Raw genomic sequence first — 20583 nt, 5'->3', positions numbered from 1 at the left:
TGGACACTATGAATTTCTTTAGTATTTTGGCTCGAAAGTATTTGTTATTTAAATAATTCTCTTCGGTACTGCTTTTGCGTTGTCAAGGTTCTATTTAGCATTGAAATTATTGAAGTGCCAATAAAAAAAAAACAAAATCTTGAAGAAAACATTGACTATTTTCCACTGCTTGAGGTGGTATCTCATTACTGGGTAATTTGGTCCCTTTCTTTTTTAAGTCGACTGGCATGTTGCTTCTGTTAAAAGTTTCTTGAGACAGATATGCACCTCTTCAATGAATATGAGTACGTGCATTAGATTTATGTGGTATGGGTCTATGGCAGCTACAAGAATAGATTCACAATCTTTTGCCAACTGCACACAGTGGTTAGACTTATTTATATCTTAGTATTATGATGAGTAGGATGATAATAGCCACAGAGGAATATACTGCTTTATTCTTCTGCATGAAAATTGGAAGCACAGGAATTATGTTAAATTTGAGAAAGGCTTTGCTTCTCATAAATCTATATGGAAAGTAGCTCCTAATATGTGGATTAACACTCTGAAGGATTTCACTCAAGATGGCCGGAAACTCAAAAAACATAAGTGTTGCTATCTAACCAATCCAACCCTCTTCCATCCAACGTATACTACACAAATATGAAATAAAGTTTCAAGAGACTATCGGAAAAAAGAGAAGCTGAATATTATCTCCAATCTCGACTTCTTTGCTACACCAACCCATCCCACCTTTTCTCACATCTTCCTCACATTCAGTTTCCTCATCCCAACTCACCAATCTTTCCTTCTACTTAAATCCATATACAGAGAAACATCATTGCCATAAAAGACCAACAGTAACAGTGAACCTCAAGAAAAAGAACTCGTGGCTCGACCAATATGACTATGGAGAGGACCCTAAAATGGAAAGGGGCTCACTATATTTCGAAGGAAAGCAAGATGAAGATCCAAGGCCACTTGAGAATCCCAACAATCCATATGGCTTCCTCAAGTTCCCCTACGGATACAATGTTGAAATTGCTTCATTGGGATAAAAAATAAGAGGAGATGTACGTAGATGTTGCTGTGTAATATAAGGTGGAGTTTATGAAAACTTGCTATTTTTTCCTGCAATTCAATTTATCAAGGACAGGTACCCAGGTGTTCAAGTAGATGTAATAGCATCTCCAAGGTGGAAGCACACATTTGAGTACAATCAGAGTATGTGCTTTCTTTTTTATTGACAAGGTAGGTACTATCACATGGTCTTATCTACTAAACTAGCATGAATTGGACATGTGGCATTCTTATTCATGACTACAGCTAACGAAAGAGTCAGTTATATCTACCCAAATGAAAATGCAGCAGGAGCTGGACTGATGTTATCAGAAAAATTCACACCAAATAATTTGAATCTATCTGACGGAGGCTATAACATGTGAGTTAGGAATAATCCCAAGGGATATCACTGACCAGTAGCCAAAATTTAACCTTCCCTTTTTATTCCTCACACCTCGATACCAAGTTACCAACCACACTGTGAAGCTCTGTTTCCTCTCCCCAATCCCGCCTCCATCACCATTACATTGTTATTGTCACAGCCACCACCTCATCTTTTGTTTCTTCGCTGAAATTTCTCTAACAAACTCCTTTAAGGCTTGGCCAGGTTTAAAGATATCATAACAGCATCTTCAAACTCTTTTCTCCAATGCTTTAAATCCACGCACCTTTTCTACTTCCATGATTAATCAATTATCGAAGAATTTCAGTTTTTCAACTTAAAGCTATCACATTACTTCAAAGTATCACAAATTAACAGAAACACGATTTCAACAAAAAAAATGCAAATTCTGTGAAACGAATCATCTGGGGAAAAAAATAGCAACAATAACAACTGCAATTCTTTTGCTTTGGAACACCCTTACATCCCCATACATAGTACAAATCAAGTTCTTTCCACTCGAAAGTCCTCCGTTAAGACTTTCGGTTTCTCTCAAACCCAAAAACCCCAAACTTTCATCAAATTTTAAAAACACACAGACTGTAACTGATTAACCTAAGGATATGATCCTTCCAATCATTTGCAACAACAGGAGCTTCAAAGTCCAACTTCTTCTGCATGCACCCCTTCATGGCAATGTGGGGAGTTCACACAGTTATCGCACAAGGTCATGTTATTCATTGCGAATAAAAGAAGGGAGAACAAGATAGTTATGTTCTTAACTCAGATGATACACTTCTAGGGGATGGCGACTGTCAATAAGGGACAGTGATGGAAGGGTAATAGCAGCTACCTGCTCATGATTGATCACAGTTCAATTCTATCGCACAAACAGACAATTCATATAAAGTGCATTGGACTACAACAAAGGCTCAAGCTAGCATAGTTGTACAACTTGAGGAGTATACCACCAAATTCAGACTCCTTGCGAGCTATACATGCCCCTAAGAACGTGGATTCATGCAGGTATACTCAGAGGCTCGATTGGTTGGGTAGACCATGTAATAAAGTAGCAAGGCATCCAGTGCCACCATTGAAAGGAAAATATATAGTCGTGCATGGTATACATTATGATTCCCAGGCCAACTTAGAATTGGTTTAGCCCAATAATAAAAACCCAAAATAATCTAACTTAATTGGATTCCCACCACCATAAGGACTTCTTCAACCCAAAGAATCCTATTAACGTACACAAACCTATCTATATACAAAACTAACGATCTACCTAATACAAAACAAAAACACTCATTATGGATATATACAAAATAAGAATCCTATTAATATTGAACTTCTAATGACATAAGAAAACCTAAACAAACCTATATATATACAAAACCAACTATCTACCTAACACACATAAGAATCCTATTTTTTTATTTTTTATTTTTTTATTTTTTTTTTCTGATTTACATGTTGAATTCAATACATTAGTTTTACATATCTAACTGAGTTCTTTTTTCTTTTCTTTATTACATACAATAGAAGATATTCAATCAAGGATTCAGAAAGAATTAAAAGAAATGGATAAGGTAAACTATTTTTTTATCAAGTATCTTATTTAATAATTTTGTTGATTTCTCATGTTGTTATACATTATAAGCATCAAGTAGTATTTTGATTTCTGGCTTTTTCTTTTGAGCCTGTATGTTTTGTGCTTTAGATTAGACCACTTTCATTGTGAAAATTTGCTTTTACTGTTGTTGTTGAGTTTTGATATGGAGCAAAATTTCCTTCAATTTGTTCCTATACATATATATGCTGGTGTAAAAGAAGTTTACGTGTTTTGTTGCTCTCACTCCAAACAAGTTATTGCCTACTTGGAGAATTCTGAGTGGTCTTACATCCCCAAGTTCACTGTGAAGACTATTGTATCACGTGTTTGCAAGAGTGTTGGTGATGCACTTCACGTGGTATATGAACGTGATGTTATTTAGGGAGATTTTGTTCTTATGAGTGGTAATGTTGTTAGCAATAATATATCTCTTACACGAGCACTTCAAGAACATGTAGAGAGAAGGAAGAAGGATGTCAATGCTATAATATGACTATGGTTATTAAAGGGTCAAATCGCCGTGGAAGAGATGATGAGTTGTTCATGGCTATTGATCTGGCCTGATACAAAGAGGTTGTTGTCTTACGTGGATATGGCTTACCACTTGAGAGAACTTATTTCCTTGGGCATGACATCGGTTTCTTAGGATCAGGACGTCTTCTTGCACGTGGATTGCTACATTGATATATGCTCTCCAGAAGTTCTTAGTCTATTCACTGACAATTTCGACTACCAACATCTGCGCGAACACTTTGTTAAAGGATTGTTGCATGCATGACGATGTCATGAATTACAAAATCTTCACACATGAAATCCACCCAAGTTGTTATGTGGCTCAAGTGTTGTATGTGAATAAAGAAAACAATGAAGAGACAAGGATAGTAGTAACAAGGAACAACCAAGGCGCGGATTAGCTTGTCCTTAAGGAAAGATTTCGCCCCTTCCAATGGTGCAGAAAGGCAGCAGTGGCGTCTTCCTCACAGGATACAATGGTTTAGCAGACTGACTTGCACTTGAACAGGCTGCTCTCTAGAACAGCAGTATAACTCTCTCTGGCGGTTTAGGAAGAAGAAGAGAAGAAGAAGAAGAGGCTGGGGTTGCGAGTTCTATTTCTCTAGATGGGTTTCGCGAGTTCTGTAGAAGTGTTTCGTTGATCTTAAAAGTCCCCTCTATAGACGCACAGTCCTGATTATATAGAGGCAAAGTCGGTTTCCAAAACTGATAAGGAAGAGAAACCAACTATGAATAGAGCACCGAAACTTGTTGCTGAAGCAAAAACAAGTTTAGGCAATTGGACAAGCTACTACCCACTAGCTAGATACACATGGTAAGCCCAAGCCTGACCCAACCCGACACGACACGACACCATGCAACTTGGCTCATTGCGGGCGCGCGCGGGTGTGGCTTTGGGTGAGTCCTCCCTTATAACACAAAAGCCTTTGTACCCTAAGGGCACGCCCTTATGGTAGAGGAAGTCCTCATATACTTAACTTGCTAGTGGTGGATAACCAATGTGGGACTATCTTCTATGCACTAAAGTGGAGAGAACACTCTTTGTTCATCTCCTCCACTTTACATACACACTCTTAGTCATTTGAAATACAAGAGATTCCAACAATCCCACACTATTTCAAAATACTAATAGTCCCCCACTATTTTGGAATAGGATATTACAAAAGAAATGGGTTAACTAAGTGCCAAAGAGAATTGAAAAAGCAATGCCTAAGATATTAGTGCTTTAAGGGCTTGAACCAGTCATAGGGTAATATGTCTTATAATACGTGAAAGCGGTGGATTAAAAAATCTTTGAACCAACATTCCCTTGTAGTAAAATAGATCACATGCACCCACACTGCTCTTTCATTATATGTCAGTTCTGCGGTGTTGCGTTTTTGGCCCTGCGCTACCTGTGTTTTATGAATGCTCTAGGATACAAGCCTAAATATCCATAAGAACCGACCCAGTTCTAGATTCATATAGGTGGATATCCATCAAGTGTACATTGCAGTTAAAATACACTATCTCTTTATAAAATAGACTATGGATTCCACTAAGAGTAAAATAACTCATCTTTACTCATTGCAATTCAAGTTATACAATATATACAAAAAAATACTATCTCATCATAGGGTGGGACATCTCAGAAAAGACGATAGCATACCAGAGCGACTAGGTGACTTGTTTTTCCCTTTGAACCTACTTCATGGGATCTCCAATCACATATGTAGGGTTGCCGTCAGTGTTGCCCTCTACCTTAGGCAAAAGTCTCATCCCCCTCGACGTTTCAACCACTTGCCTCCTGCTAAGCGGTTTGGTAAGAGGATCGGCCAAATTTAACTCTGACCTCACATAATCTAGAGCCACAACTCTAGATTCTAACAGCTGCTTTATAAACTTTAGTCTCAGACATATATGTTTGCTTTTCCCATTGTACAATTTGCTCTTTGCCTTTGCTATTGCGGCCTGACAATCACAATGTATAGGTACAACTGGAGGTGGTTTTGTACCAATAGGAAGATCTGCGAAGAGGTTTCTAAGTCACTCAACCTCAGCACTTGCTTTATCTAAAGCAATAAGCTCGGACTCCATGGTTGAACGAGCTATTAAGGTCTGCTTAGAAGATTTCCAAGGGACTGCACCTCCACCAAGGGTATAACCACTAGTGGACTTGATATCATGAGAATTATATATCCAGTTTGCATCACAATAACCCTCTATCACTGGTGGAGTTTTTCTAAAGCGTATGTCGTAATCCATTGTTCCTTTCAAGTACTTGGCTAGTCTCTCTAACGCACTTCAATGTTCCTTGCTAGGACAATGAGTGTATCTGCTTAACCTGCTAACTGCATAAGCAATGTCAGGTCTAGTGCAATTTATCAAGTACACGAGACTACCAATAATTTGGGCATATTTAGACTGAAGGACACTTTGTTGATTATTTTTCTTAAGTTCACTATTTGCCTCATAAGGTGTCAACACAGGCTTACTATCATGATAGTTAAACTTATTCAAAAACTTCTCAACATAATGCTCTTGTGAAAGCGTATAGCCATCACTGTTTCTGATGATTTTGATTCCAAAATCACATCAGCTTCTCCCAAATCCTTCATTTTAAATTGGGAGGATAAGAACATCTTGGTGTTTCTCACAACATTAAGGCTAGGACTCATGATTAACATGTCATCCACATATAGACAGATAATCGCATATGTATTCACATCAAAAGATTTAAAGTAAATACATTTATTAGCATCATTTATTTGATAGCCATTGGACATCATGACACTGTGAAACTTTTCATGCCATTGTTTTGGCATTTATTTCAATCCATATAAAGACTACTTAACTAATTTGCATACCTTTTGCTCATTCCCTAGTACTATAGTACCCTCAAGTTGCATCATATATATTTCTTCATCAAGATCACCATTCAAAAATGCAATTTTTACATCCATTTGATGAATAAATAAATTATGAATAGCTGCTAGAGCCATTAGAACTCTTATAGAAGAAATCCTAATTACAGGAGCATAATTATCAAAATATTCAATGCCTTTTTTCTGGGAGAATCCCTTGACTACTAGTCTAGCCTTGCATTTATCAATGGAACCATCTAGTTTCAGTTTCTTTTTAAAGATCCACTTGTAACATATAGGTTTCGCCCCAGGAGGTAGATCAACTATCTCTCATGTGTAATTAGATATAATCCAATCTAGTTCTGAGTTTATAGCATCTTTCCAGAAAGGTGCATCTCTAGAACTGATTGCCTCATTATACATCACAGGATCATCATCAACGAGAAACGTGAAAAAGTCATCACCAAAATTGGTGGATTTTCTATCTCTTTTACTCTTTCGAATTTCTTGTTCAGAAATTTCAGGATCTGTTGATTGTTGTTCACTAGGAGCAACCAACCTCTCAATGCTAATTTTCAAAGAAAACATATTCTCTAAGAAATCAGCTTTTTTACTCTCTATAATAGTGTTAGCATCGACAAGGTTATTATCAGATTTTACTACTAAAAATCTATATGCAGCACTATTATGAGCATAACTAATGAATATACAATCAACAATTCTAGATCCCAATTTTCTTTTTTTAGGTTCGTTCACTAGAACCTTTGCAAGACACCGCCACATTTTGAAGTATTTCAGGTTAGGTACATGACCTTTCCATAATTCATATGGTGTCTTATTCTCTGTTTTCTTGTTGGGTATCCTATTCTGTATATGGCAAGAAGATAAGATTGCTTCCTCCCACAAGTTCAGGGAAGCTCCAGAACTTACAAACATAGCATTCATTATCTCTTTTAGTGTTCTATTTTTTCGTTATGCTACTCCATTAGACTCAGGAGAGTATGGTTGAGTAGTCTCATGAATAATGTCATTCTTGTCACAAAAGTCCTAGAAGGGGTTAGACTCATATTCTCCACCCCTGTCAGACCGAAGTCTTTTAATCTTATAGTTAAGCTGGTTTTCAACTTCAGTTTTGTACTTAAGAAACATCTCACCGGCCTCATGCTTGTTTCTAAGTAAATATACCATGGTGTACCTAGCGAGGTCATCTATGAATGTAATATAATAAAACTTCCCCCCTCTAGACATGCTACTTCTAAATTCACCTAAATCAGTATGAATAAGGGTTAGTAATCCAGTTTTATCTCTAGAAATAGTTCTGCAAGGTTTCTTTGTGGCTTTAATCTCAACACATATCTCACATTTATCATTAGAAAAATCAGAAATATCAGACAATAAACTACATGCTTTCATCCTTTTCATATACTGAACATTTACATGTCCTAGTCGATCTACCATGTCATATATTAAAAGAGTCAAGCAAGTAAGCAGAAGCAGATTCATTCTCATTAATAATAATGTTGTCAAGTACATTTAACATGAAAAGACCACTATTATTATAATAACCTGTCCCAACAAAACTCTCATTCTTACTCAGAACGAACTTGTCACTTTCAAAAGTCACCTTGACACTAGCTTTTTCCAGTAATGACATAAAAATCAGATTCTGACGAATCTCAGGAACATGGAGAACATTACTAAGTGAAAGGGTTTTCCCTGAAGTTAACTTAAGAAGAATCTTGCTTGTTCCCTCAACAGGAACAGACCTCGAGTCACCCATATAGACCTTTTCATCTTTCACTAGTATGTAGTCTGAGAAGGCTTCAACATCACCACAGACGTGGCGGGGGCACCAGAATCTAGTACCCAGTTCTTCTTCCCAGTGGCCATGAACACTTGTGACACTACAGTAGCAATTATATCATTTCCCTCAACTAAATTAGCGTTGGGAGGATCATCAGTGTCCTTTTTGTGTCTATACTGAAAAGCCCTATGTCTCGGTTTACCACAAACATAACAATTTCCATTACCAGTACCACTCCTTTTAAAAGAAATGCCTTTGACCTTGAAATTCTTATTTTTGTTGTACTTCTGCTTTTTAGAGGTTTTGTTGGATTTGTTGGGATTACTTTTAACGATATTGGCTTTGGAATGGAATTCCTTAAACAACACCTCATCCCGAGTCTTGTTCTTTTTCTCTATGTGAATGTGAATGATCACATCCTCAAGAGTCATCTGTTTGCGTTTATGTTTCATACTATTCTTATAGTGTTTCCAAGACTCGGGGAGTTGCTCAATCAAACATCTAGCAACAAAGGTTTCGGGTAAATCAATACCCTCAGTTTTCAAATCATTAATTAGCACATGAAAATCATGGATTTAAGACGTTACATCTCTATTATCTCTCATCTATCCTCTCTCATCTGGAACTTTAGAAAAGTCCCTACAACATATTTTTGAGTACCAGCATCCTCTATTATGTATTTTTTTGTTCAAACTCTCCCATATATCATGTGTATTCTTGTTTGAACAATAAATATCAAAAATTTCATTAGATAAGGTACTCAAAATAGCATGACGACATACCTTATTCCCATTGAGCCAAGCAGCTTGATTTCTTTCGAAATCATTAGAACCATCCATGGGTGCTGTATCAGTGAGATACTTTGCATAGTTGAGTATATCTAAGGCTGAGAACACCCTTTCTCTCCATCGCTTGAAGTGTGAACCGCTGAAGGATTCAATCTTTGACAGATTGGGTAAGTTGCAAGCATTCAGTAGAGGTGCAACATCTCTCATATTCGAAGTAACCTCCATGACTCCTGAATTGGTTTCTTTGTTCGGTATGTCTGTTGGTGTAGACATCTCGATTCTTTTCTTAAGATTGTTGTATGCAAATAAAGAAAACAATGAAGAGACAAGGATAGCAGTAACATGGAACAACCACGACGCATATTAGGCTGTCCTTAAGGAAAGATTTCTCCCCTTCTAGTAGTGCAGAAAGGCAGCAGTGGCGTCTTCCTCACAGGATACAATGGTTTAGCAGACTGACTTGCACTTGAACAAGCTGCTCTCTAGAACTGCAGTATAACTCTCTCTGGCGGTATAGGAAGAAGAGAAGAAGAAGAGGTTAGGGTTGCGAGTTATGTTTCTCTGGATGGGTTTCGAGAGTTCTGTAGAAGTGTTTCACTGATCTTAAAAGTCCCCTCTATGGACGCACAATCCTGATTATATAGAGGCAAAGTCGGTCACTGCAATCGGTTTCCAAAACTGATAAGGACGAGAAACCAACTATGAATAGAACACCGAAACTTGGCAAAAACAAGTTTAGGCAATTGGCCAAGCCACTACCCACAGTAAGCCCATGCCCGACGCGGTGCGTGTGGCTTTGGGTGAGTCCTCCCTCCTAACACAAAAGCCTTTGTATCCTAAGGGCACGCCCTTATAGTAGAGGAAGTCCTCATATACTTAACTTGCTAGTTGTGGATAACCAATGTGGGACTATCTTCTATGCACTAAAGTGGAGAGAACACTCTTTGTTCATCTCCTCCACTTTGCATACACACTCTTAGTCATTTGAAATACAAGAGAATCCAACATCAAGTAGATGATTTCGAAAGCTATGACAGAATCAGTAAGGATATCATGATGAACAGGCAATATAATTCCACATTGGTTGGACATGGGACAATTGTCGGCGACCACTCTAAAATCTCAGGTTCAGTAATTGGGGAAGGTTGCACTATTGGATCTAATGTTTCAATTGAAGATTGTTGTATGTGAAAAAAGAAAACAATAAAGAGGCAAGGACAGCAGTAACAGGGAACAACCAAGGCGCGTATTAGGATGTCCTTAAGGAAAGATTTCGTCCCTTCCAGTGGTGCAGAAAGGCAACAGTGGCGTCTTTTTCACAGGATTCAATGGTGTACAGTAACTTGACTTTACACTAGAACAAACTACTCTCTAGAACAACAATATAATACTCTCTGGCGGCTTAGTAAGAAGAGAAGAAGAAGAAGTGGGATGCGAGTTTTCTGTTTCTCTGAGATCGTGTGTTTATCTGTTGAAGTGAATGATCTCTATGGACGCACAACCTCCACAACCTCATTTTTATAGAGGTTTGGTCGGTCAGCAGTTGTTGGTCTCCTATCTCACCGAAACTTGTTGCTGAAACAAAACAAGTTTAGGCTTTTGGTTAAAACACTACCCACTAGATACAACAGTAAGCCCAAGCCCACATGATGCAACTCGGCTTGGTGGCTTTAGGTGAGTCTTCCCTCCTAACACAAAACATTTGTACCCTAAGGGCACGCCCTTATGGTAGAGGAATGTCTCTTATTATAACACCCCGTGTTTTAATTCTTTGTTTTCCTAATAATAATAATAATAAAGATAATAATGAAAATAGATAATAGATAAAACAGATATAGGATATCCAGCAGTTACGGACGGATAAAAGCCCGTAGATAAATGGATAAGTGTTGTCCTTTTTTTCGGGGAGTTTTCTCACGTAGAGTTTTTGGGAAAAAAACACAGCGAGGGTTTTAGAAAAAAAATGGAGTTTTACTGGCAGCAAAAAAGGAGATTTTTCCTGGTAGCTGGTTGATAGTCGGAGCGCGCTAAAGGTGAGTAGATATTTTATGGATTTTTAGTTTATAAAATCCTTGTTACTGTCGATTTCTTTTCGGTTGAAATCTGTCGGGTTGTTAAAACTTAAAACTCTGAATTTGATATTTAACTGTTGAACTGTGATACTCTGAACATAAACTGTCGGAACTGTTGGAACTCGGAAGTCATCAATGGCGTCGTCGCGAGTCCAACAGCGAGAAATCGCCAGTATTTCTGTCGAACCTTGTTTGGGCTTGTTAAGGGCAGCGCCAGCCCAACAGCCACAAATCATCCCATAGTTTTGGTTTGAAACCGTACTGATGGTGGTTTTGGTCGAACTCGGTTTTAGGCGTGATGCTAGATTATTATTTTGTATGGTGTTGTGATTTGGTTGTGTAGTGTGTTGTTGGAGCTTGAGAAGGCTTTAATGGCGCCGAACGCCATTACTGTGATACTGAGGGTTGGGTTTTTGATGTGTGATTTTTGTTGTTTGAATCATTTGATATTGTTGTTGTTTGGGTTTGATGATGATGGGGTAGTGTAGTGTGGGTGTAGGAGATGTAAATGGGGTCGAGTGGAGCTTGAAACAAGCTTTAATGGAGGCCGAAATTTCTCCCAGATCTAGTTTTGGTGAAGTTGAGATTTAACCATTTGAGTTTCTGCCTTTGTTAATGTTGTTTGGATTTGGAGGGGAGTCTAACCGCTTAATGAAATGGGAGTGGGTGGCGGTGGCGTTTTGGTGGTGGAGGAGAAAATTTGGGGAGGAAGATGAACAGTAACCGATTTTGGGCTTGGGCCTAATCGGTTGGGCCAAAAACATTAGCTATGTTGGGCCAGTTCTATTTTTGTTTTCTTTGGGCCTTGGTTGTTTTGTTTGGGCCCGGATTCTATTTTAGTTGGTTTGGTCCATTTTCTTTTAAGTCTTTGGGCCAGAAACTTAGATTGTTTTGTTGGGCCGGTTTCAATTTAATTTTCGGGCCGAACTCAGTTGTGTTTTGGGCCAGTTCAGTCTAAAGTTTTTAGGTCAGTTTCTAATATTGCATGGGCCAGTCCATAGGACTTAATATAGATCCCAATTGGGTCAGGTAGAATAAATAAGTTGGTTTTAGACTTTCGGGTTCTAAGGTTTGGGCTTGGCCAGTTGGGTCCGAACCATTACCTTGGTTATGAACCCATGAGCCATGCACATTGACCTTAGCCATGAACCATGGCTATGACTCTGAACCTGTCGAACATGGAAATGACAGTTTGACTTTGACCATGATATGTTGACTTTGACGTTGATATGGCGTATTTTAGACACGTGACAAGATTTATATTTTAAGAGACATAGCCATAAAGATCTTTGACTTGGCTATGATTAAGTCTATTGGGATAGATGCTTGACTTTAGGCTAAGACCTGTATATATATACGTGTGTACATGTATTAACTATTATGTGATATTTCAATCTTTTATGATATACAATGTTATGACACTTATACATCCATGAAATTAATAACGCGTAAACCAAAAATACATGAATCAAGATACTTTTTCGTTCTCTGAAATAATATATGCAATAAAGTTCAATAATGCGTAAACAAATTTACCGCACTCTTTTAGAACTTTTCACGTCTCAAGTTTTGGAATTGAGTTTTATGACTGTTGATGTCATATGTTAGGTGAGCATTTATTGAATGTGCCATAAATGACCCGTTAAGCGTTATATAGGGGGTATTCATTGAATGTGCCATGAATGACCCGGGTATTCATTGAATGTGCCATGAATGACCAGATTGTTTGGACTACCCTAGAGAGGAACTAAGGTATTCGCCTTGTGGGTTAGTTGTATTCCTTGAGTGTATGGGAATGTAAGGTTGGGTATTCCTTGAATGTGGCGGGAATGACCTAAGGTACATAGGTTGTGAAATATGTGTATAAGAAAAGTAATTGATTAATTAATAAGAGAAATTAATTTGATTGTGCGAGTGTGCTTGGGTTTACTTTTGAATACCTATAGGATATCGACAAATGTTAGAAGTTCTAACTTTCTTTTGCAGGAGGGTAGGACTTAATAACATTTTGTGCAGGGACGCGGTCCTACCCTTATATAGCAGTGGATATCGGTAAGTTTTAATTAAATGATTTAGATATTAAAATGAGTTATTTGAATGAATTAATATAATGAAAGTCTTGCTTGGGAAGAAATTATGCCGGTTAAAATGACAAAACTACCTGTCTTCCAAGCTGTGAATGATTAAGTTATGGGATAATATAAAGTGATTGTTTGAATAATTAAAATATGATAATGTTTATATGTAGTTAGTCTACTTATACTTATACCAAAGAAATTCTATTTTGTCAACCCATGTTTGCTTTGTTTTTTTGGCGTGGGTGTGATTTGGATTCTGGGAAATTGGGAGTTTAGGAAAGCGATTTTTTGGAAGTATATAATGGCGTAGTGATTTGAGATTCTTTGAAGACATGTTAGACATGTTATTTAGGTGGAAGTATGTAATAGGAGTTTCTTTTTATTAGAGTCCGATTTTTTGGAAGTTTATATAATAACGTAGTTTTCTTTTTAAAGTGATGGTTGAGGAATTCTGGAGATTTTTTTTGTTAAGATTCTTTATGATGTGGGTTTTAGGTTTTGACACATGTTGTATCCCACTTATGAGTGGTCATAGTTTTGGGTTTTAGACAATTGAATATAGTGATGTTTGATATATTTATATTTCAAATATTCATTTTTTTTTATTGTTTAGAAATTCGGGCTGTGATACTTATATTTCACTTGCTAGTGGTGGATAACCAATGTGGGACTATCTATTATGCACTAAAGTGGAGAGAACACACTTTGTTTATCTCCTCCATTTTGCACACACACACTAGTATTTAGAAATACTCAAGAGATTCCAACAAAGATTCCTATATATGGAATAATGTCACTATTGAAGATGGGTTGTAAAGTAAGGCATGCAATTGTTTGTGATGGCGTGGTGATCAAGTCAGGAGCAATTTTGGAGTTTCACGTAATTTTGTCATTCAATGTCATAATTGAACAACAGTCTGTTGTTCCTGCTTATTCACAGAAGTCACTAGTACTCCCCTAACGTACTGACGAAGACAGTGAAGACGAGGAGCTTGAAAAAACATATTGTTTTACCGCTCTAGATATTCCCAATGGAGTTGGTTCTGAGGATGGTGTCTTGGGAGTTGGTTCTAGTTGGTTATATTGTGAAGAAGAATGTAGAAACTTGGTTGCACCATTCCCAGCAGATGAAAAAGTCATCACCAATCTGAGGGCTGATTCTGTTATTGCTAATATAAAGGATATGGATAATGAAGATTTTAATAATGATCTTCAGTTTAAGAAAAAGGTAGAAGAAACTTTGCTGAGGGCTGTCCATGAAGGTGTTGGACTGAACCCTGTCATTCTAGAAGTTGATATATACAAGCTATTGAACATCAAAGAACCGTCGGATTGTGCTGAAGAATTGTTTTACCAAGTTATGAAATAGGCAATGGAATCCACAAACAAAGAACTGTACAATAATGTTGTGACTGAAGTAACTAAGTGGGGAGGTCTTGTACAAAACTACTTAAAATCAGTCAATGAGGAGATCAAAGTGATAATGAAGTTTGAAGAAATGTGCTTGGATTCTACCATCGAATTCGCTCCGTTAGTTTCAAAGATTTTGTATCTCCTCTATGATAAAGACATTATATCGGAAGATGCTTTTATCAAGTGGGCATCAAAGAAAGAAAGGCAGATGGATCAGATAGACTTTTTCTTAATCACTCAGAGGCGTTCATTAAGTGGTTGAAAGAGGCGCCCGAAGAAGACTGAAGGAGCAGATCTGTACTTAATTTCATCTTACAGCCTAGTTTGAATCTTTAGTATAAGAAGACAATCATTTCAAGCTCATACAAAATTATATTTTAAATTTATCTTACCTGTTTTTGGCTCCAAGTTTCTACATTACTTGGCAATACTAGCATTGTGTATATTCTTGATGACATTACCATAATACTATGTTCATATAGCAGATATCGATTGAGGTCCATAGTCACGTAACTTATGTCTCATAAACTTGCTTTTGGAATTCGAAAGAAATCTCTTTAAACCATTGAGAGTTTTCTTGTGAAGTTGTGATTCCATTGTGTAACAATGTACTTTTGGTCGAGCTGGCTGCCTAATATTCGGATATCTTTTCTGGTTTTTATGAGTTGCCGACAACCAATAACTGATTGATAAACCAATTAAAGGTCACTTTCATTTTCCGTCAATGAGTTCGTTCTAATAAAAAAGAAACTCCATCTGTGTTCTAAATTTCTAATAAAAAAAATGTTGAGCATCAGGATTGGCTATAAATAATGTAAATTACAGATATTGTTGTCTCTAAGAAGGCTAAGAAAACCTACAGCGGTGTTATCTTCTTCATTAGTTTACTTTACTTACATTCACACTCGTTAACAACCCCAAAATAAATCATACTCCAATCTTTCCAGCGCTGTGTGCCCATGTGGCGCTCTCCCATTGCTTAACGAGATCATTGTATCCCTCAGCTGAGCTAATGGCATACTCTGTTAGAGAACTAATAGAAACAGACATTCCAGCACATAAGACGCGGACAGCAACCTCTGCAGCCTTTTCTGCTGTCATGACATCCTCTACTTCCCCTACTTCCACAACCTCCATATTCTTTCCGGAATCAGGTGTGAACCCTGCACCAAACCTCTTCGAGCCTACTGGAATACGACAAGAATCTTCCCTTAATTGCTGTGCATACAGTGACCCCATTCCTGCTGCAAAGAAATCTATTCCATCAATTACAGAAGTCTCATGGATGGTGTCTAGAAATCTGGACCATTGAATGCATATTGCAAAAATTGGTGGAGCCCCAATGGAGCGTCGAGGAGAAAAGGGCAACTTCGATGTATCAGAATCACATTGTACACATCGAAGAAGCCATCCGGTTATAGCATGTACGTAGGATCGCTGAGCAGTGATCCATGACTCAAAGCAGGCTCTCCAGTTTCTAAGCTCTGACTCAAGGTTTGCAGCAGACTGAGCGAGTCGATTGTGGTCAGTGGGCAATATGCCGCTGTGTCTTCGTGCAGCAAGTTTCAGAGGTGTACCAGCTAATAATAGCTTGGCTTCGTCAACTGTCCGCTTCTGGAACTGGTGACACTCTGCCATTACTTTCCACATCCTCGCTAACCTGTTGTTTATTGTACAAGTATCAGTGAATCAGATGAAGGCTGGTAGAAAATTCATAGTTAGCAATCTACCAAACAATAGTATGTGGTTGCAACTTTTATGGTAGTCAAAGTGACTTCTGGTTATATTCAACAATGCTTAAATTGCATTGTTATATGTTAATTTTTTTTTATTGTGGCAAATGAATTTTGAGCATTTTATTTTCGAAGATTTAAATAGACAACTTTCTGGGTTCACTTGACGTGAAATCGAAGTATACGTCTGAACCTGGCTGTTGTGGAATAGACAACTTTCTGGGTTCACTTGACGTGAAATCGAAGTATACGTCTGAACCTGGCTGTTGTGGAGGTCTGGTCTATGGCTTTATGCCTTTATGAGACCCCTCTTCTCGTTGTACCTGTTCGTTTATCCTGCATATATTCAGTTTTACTGTGTGAGTGTGAGTGAGGGTCGGGACTCAGGAGGGACAAAATTTTACATTTTCTGAAAGCTTGTAGTTGGGGTTGCAATTATGGCTGTGCCTACAGGAGACTGCCATCTTATCGTAATGGTTTTTAATAGTTAATGAAATATTATTCTACTATCAAGAAAATAAAAAAGGAAATATGTTGAAGTTGACTCACCCTTGTATCAATTCTAAAACCTGTGGCTGCAACTCTTCATCCCTTAAAGTTTCGATCCTCTTTGAAACAGCTTCAACTGAGTGTATTGAAACCTTTATCTGGGTATGAAGATCCCTTATCGACGCCCTTGTTTTATCTACCACGTAAGGGTCTTCTCCCTTTACGTCTTGGTTCCTTAGTTGCATACACTTTTTCTCATATGCAATTCTTATGCGTTCTCCAGACTAGCAAAAGAAACAAAACCAAAACCCAAAACAATATCTTAATCTGTTCATAAAATGTAAAAGATTTATCTAGGGACTCACGTCACAGCTACTCAAAATAAAGATATGCACCTTCACTTCCACATAGAGCTTTTTCTCCCATGCATATAGTCTATCTAATGTTGATTGGTGACTCCCTGAGAACATACACGACTCTTCTGAAAAATCACTACTACTATCACAAACTTCATCACGGGAACTCGAAGAGTTGTTGAAGAATCTTGAGGAGGATGAACGCGAAGAAGCAGAACGCAACAAAGCAACCGGATTCAACATCTTCATAGCTGCATTAAACAAGAGTATGTCTATTGATAATGCAAGAAATTATATAGGAGACCTTAAACATGATTCTGACAATAAATGTTATATAAACGTGTTGACATGTCAACTTTATTGTTGCTATAATTTGGATACCTGAGAGTTCATTAGAGGTTGTTGAAGAATACGGAGCTCTACTAGCTTCCAACATTGTTGAGACCTCATTAGCTGAATCACAGACTCTAACAAACTGAGTCTCAACATCCTTGACAACTTCTGCCATGCTTGTCGGTCTTCGGTTTACATAAACAGTAAAACCAGGTGTTTCTTCCTTACCTTCTCGATCACCAACTACTTCTGTTTTATGAACTTCCTGTTCTACAGCGTTCTCCGATACTTCAGTACTCTCAGTACCATGACTTTGTAGTCCTTTCGCTTCATGTTCACTATCGCTTTCAGAGTCAGTTTCTGTGTCATCATCATCAATGACAATAGTTTCAGTAGGACAATTCCAGTCAACTTTAGATCTTTCTTTCTTTGCATCTACCTTGTTCTCTTCTTCAGTTCCGTCTTCTTCTAAATCAGGAATGCCTTCTTCTTCCCTAACTTGCCTTAGCCCTGTGATTTCATCATCTATAATTGTGTGATCAATGCTGCTTCTCGAGGGATACCCATATGAATCTAAGGAAGTAAACGGGTTCCAGAAGAAGTCCCATTGGGAATTCAGCGGAGATTGGGGAGGGAATGTAGGTCTGTGGATCGGGGATGAGGAGTAGAACGATGAAGAGTTCATGGGCGATGACTGCATGGCAAAGAATCCATCAATTCCAAAATGGTGCATTGGAGAGTAAGTTTCAACCCTCCCAGTTTCGGGTGAAGGTGGTCTTTCCTCAACAGATACTGCGGGATTTCCACCTGATCTCAAGTAATTTACTTTGAAAGAAGACTTTATCGGTGTGAAAGCTACTGGTGGCTTCCCACAGGTTTTAGACTGGACTGGTGTTTCTGAGAAAGATTTAGACGAGATTGAGATCATACTCGGGCTTGAATTCTTTATTGGTGTAAAAGGTGGTGTTGTATACGAATCCAGGAAGAATTCGCGGGGTTCATCTCCGTCAACATAATTATGGAGTGCAGCAGCAACACGTCTTAAAGACTGAAGGTATGCAGTGTGCCCTGAAGCAAATCGAATTCTCTGCTCGACTGCCTGTTGAATGAATTTTTTCCTATCTTTACAAAGCTGGACAACCTCCTCATCATCTAGTTTAGAAGTAGAACAACCCATCTTGTTTCTCAACTCTTTTAAGAGTTCTTGAGACTTGAATCAAAATTTATATAACTTAACAACCATGTACTTCTCATCAACTTCATAAGGATCTTATGTTATTCTGTTCAACAAAGAATAATGTAAAGTTAGAGATCAGTTAACTCATGGAAACAGACTTGCAATACATGTGAAGAGCAAAAAAAACATAAAGAAACAAAGAGTAGCTATTTCCTCTTAATAATTCAATCTCGAATTCCATTATGCAAAGCTAGAATCAATAAGAAAATTAACTACGACAAAGTTGTTCTGAGAAGAGAATTCTTTTCTTTATCATCAAGACACAGACAAGTATTAAGATCAAAACTAAACTTACACAAAGAGGAAAGTATGTGAGATTCTTTTGAGCCTTCTGTTCAATACACACACAACCTTTGTCTGGAAAGCTAGCTTCCAAGTTCCCACCTTCAGAAGTAACAGATTCCACACAAACTGAGGAAACAGAAGAAGAAAGCAATGAAGGCTAAATTACACTTATCTAAAAAACTAGATTACAAGACCATTTTGGCAGGACGGGTGCCAAGTTATTAGTCGTTAGGCAGCTAAGACTACATGATTGTTCTAGAAATTTGTTCAACTGAAGAAAAGAGAGATTTAAAGCAATATTTTCATGGTGAATCTAGTTCATCTGTTTCTATAATAACTGGAGGAAGATGAAAGGTGAGTGAGTAGAAAATAAATAAATTAAAATAAAATAAGAAAAGAAGTATCTGACACACATTGTATGATCATTTGAATGGTATCACAGAAACCAGTAAAAATAAAGTGGAAAAGAAGCACATGAAAAGAAATGAAAAAAAAAAGGAGAAATTTGAGACCATTGGCACTTGGTATAGAAGTATCAAACATGATAAAAGGTAGACAATAAGACATTCTTTTCTTAATATAAAACACTCTGAACAATTTTATACTAAAAATTAAAGAAAAATGCAAATTCCATTCAAGCTCAGACAATAAAAATGGCAAATAAAACAAAATCAGGATTCCTAATTTCTACACCCAGTATTTCTATATCATCAAAACATCTAAGAATTTCTTAAAACACAACAATAAATAAATAAATCAAAGTTTTGATGATGTTCATTTCAATAGTAGCTTCAAAACATACAGGAAAACAGGTATACAAAATAAATTGAGACCCATTCTCCTACTCAAATTTCTAATATTGATATCACTTCTGCATATGCAGACATGTGTGTAAGAAACAGAAGAGCTCAAGTACTTAAAACATGTTAAAAATCAAAACTTTGTAATAATATTTACTTCAAGGGCCATGAAACAGAAAATGAAAATGAAGTAGCATTCAGAATCATTTTATAATACATCACACTATCAAAACCAACTCAAATGAAGTAACCAAAAAAAAAAAAAAAAAAAACTTTCAATGTAGAGTTATTAGCTGAAAGTGAAGCTGTTTGAGATGTTAAGTTGTATAATGAATAAGAGTGAAGAAACTAACCTGATTACTCCAAGGGAATGAAGAGGTTAGAAGAATGATCAGAGAGAGAGAGAGACGTTAAGAAAAGCAACGGTCAAAAAAGATTATGAAGAAAATATTTTCAAAAAAGAATAAAGTTGAGAAGGAACGAGAATATATTTTGTCAGATAATTGCCACTCTTTTGAGCTTAAACCTCATAAATGCCATTGACCATACATGTTTTACCTTTTTCGAAACACCAAAATTATTCCCTTGGTCGTTTTACACCTGAGATCTGAAATGCTAGCAAGTAGCAACACACCTATGAAGAGTTGCAGGTCTAGTACGACAGTTTAGAACACATCCATAACAATAATTTGACGCGCACAGGTGACTTGTGTTTTCAGAGGTAGTTAAAATTTGACCCATGACCTCCTAGAAAGCACCATTCTGTTAAAATTAAAATAATGTTCGTGTAAAAATGTAACAGCA

General features: G+C 37.3%; 1 protein-coding gene and 1 pseudogene across 2 annotated transcripts; one reads left to right on the top strand and one right to left on the bottom strand.

Annotated features, from left to right (window-relative positions):
• Positions 1-905: 905 nt before the first annotated feature.
• LOC147509280 (uncharacterized) lies at positions 906-14976 on the top strand (annotated as a pseudogene).
• A 327-nt stretch (positions 14977-15303) lies between these two features.
• On the bottom strand, positions 15304-20356 carry LOC147509279 (nitrate regulatory gene2 protein-like). Of its 2 annotated transcripts, none has more exons than XM_086601614.1 (6): positions 20338-20356; positions 18990-19105; positions 17506-18737; positions 17164-17375; positions 16829-17052; positions 15304-16206 (listed from the first exon to the last, which is right to left on the bottom strand). In XM_086601614.1, exons 3-6 carry the CDS (start codon positions 18632-18634, stop codon positions 15474-15476), a joined length of 2298 nt encoding a protein of 765 aa, XP_086457740.1. In that variant the 5' UTR covers positions 18635-18737; positions 18990-19105; positions 20338-20356; the 3' UTR covers positions 15304-15473. The 2 variants fall into 2 exon arrangements, with proteins under 2 accessions (XP_086457740.1, XP_086457739.1); XM_086601613.1 differs by lacking the exon at positions 20338-20356 and adding an exon at positions 20133-20270.
• Positions 20357-20583: the final 227 nt, after the last annotated feature.

Source organism: Coptis chinensis, chromosome 3 (assembly GCF_015680905.1).
Source record: "Coptis chinensis isolate HL-2020 chromosome 3, ASM1568090v1, whole genome shotgun sequence".
NCBI lineage: Eukaryota > Viridiplantae > Streptophyta > Magnoliopsida > Ranunculales > Ranunculaceae > Coptis > Coptis chinensis.
This window is presented reverse-complemented; position numbering and strand designations above follow the sequence as displayed.

Excerpts from the sequence above, each read along its gene's own strand:
- LOC147509279 (XM_086601614.1), bottom strand. The coding sequence starts at position 18,634 with ATGGGTTGTTCTACTTCTAAACTAGATGATGAGGAGGTTGTCCAGCTT. Across the intron at positions 17,053-17,163 it reads AGCTCTATGTGGAAGTGAAG|TCTGGAGAACGCATAAGAAT; the intron begins GTGCATATCTTT and ends TTCTTTTGCTAG. Across the intron at positions 16,207-16,828 it reads GTTTTAGAATTGATACAAGG|GTTAGCGAGGATGTGGAAAG; the intron begins GTGAGTCAACTT and ends AATAAACAACAG.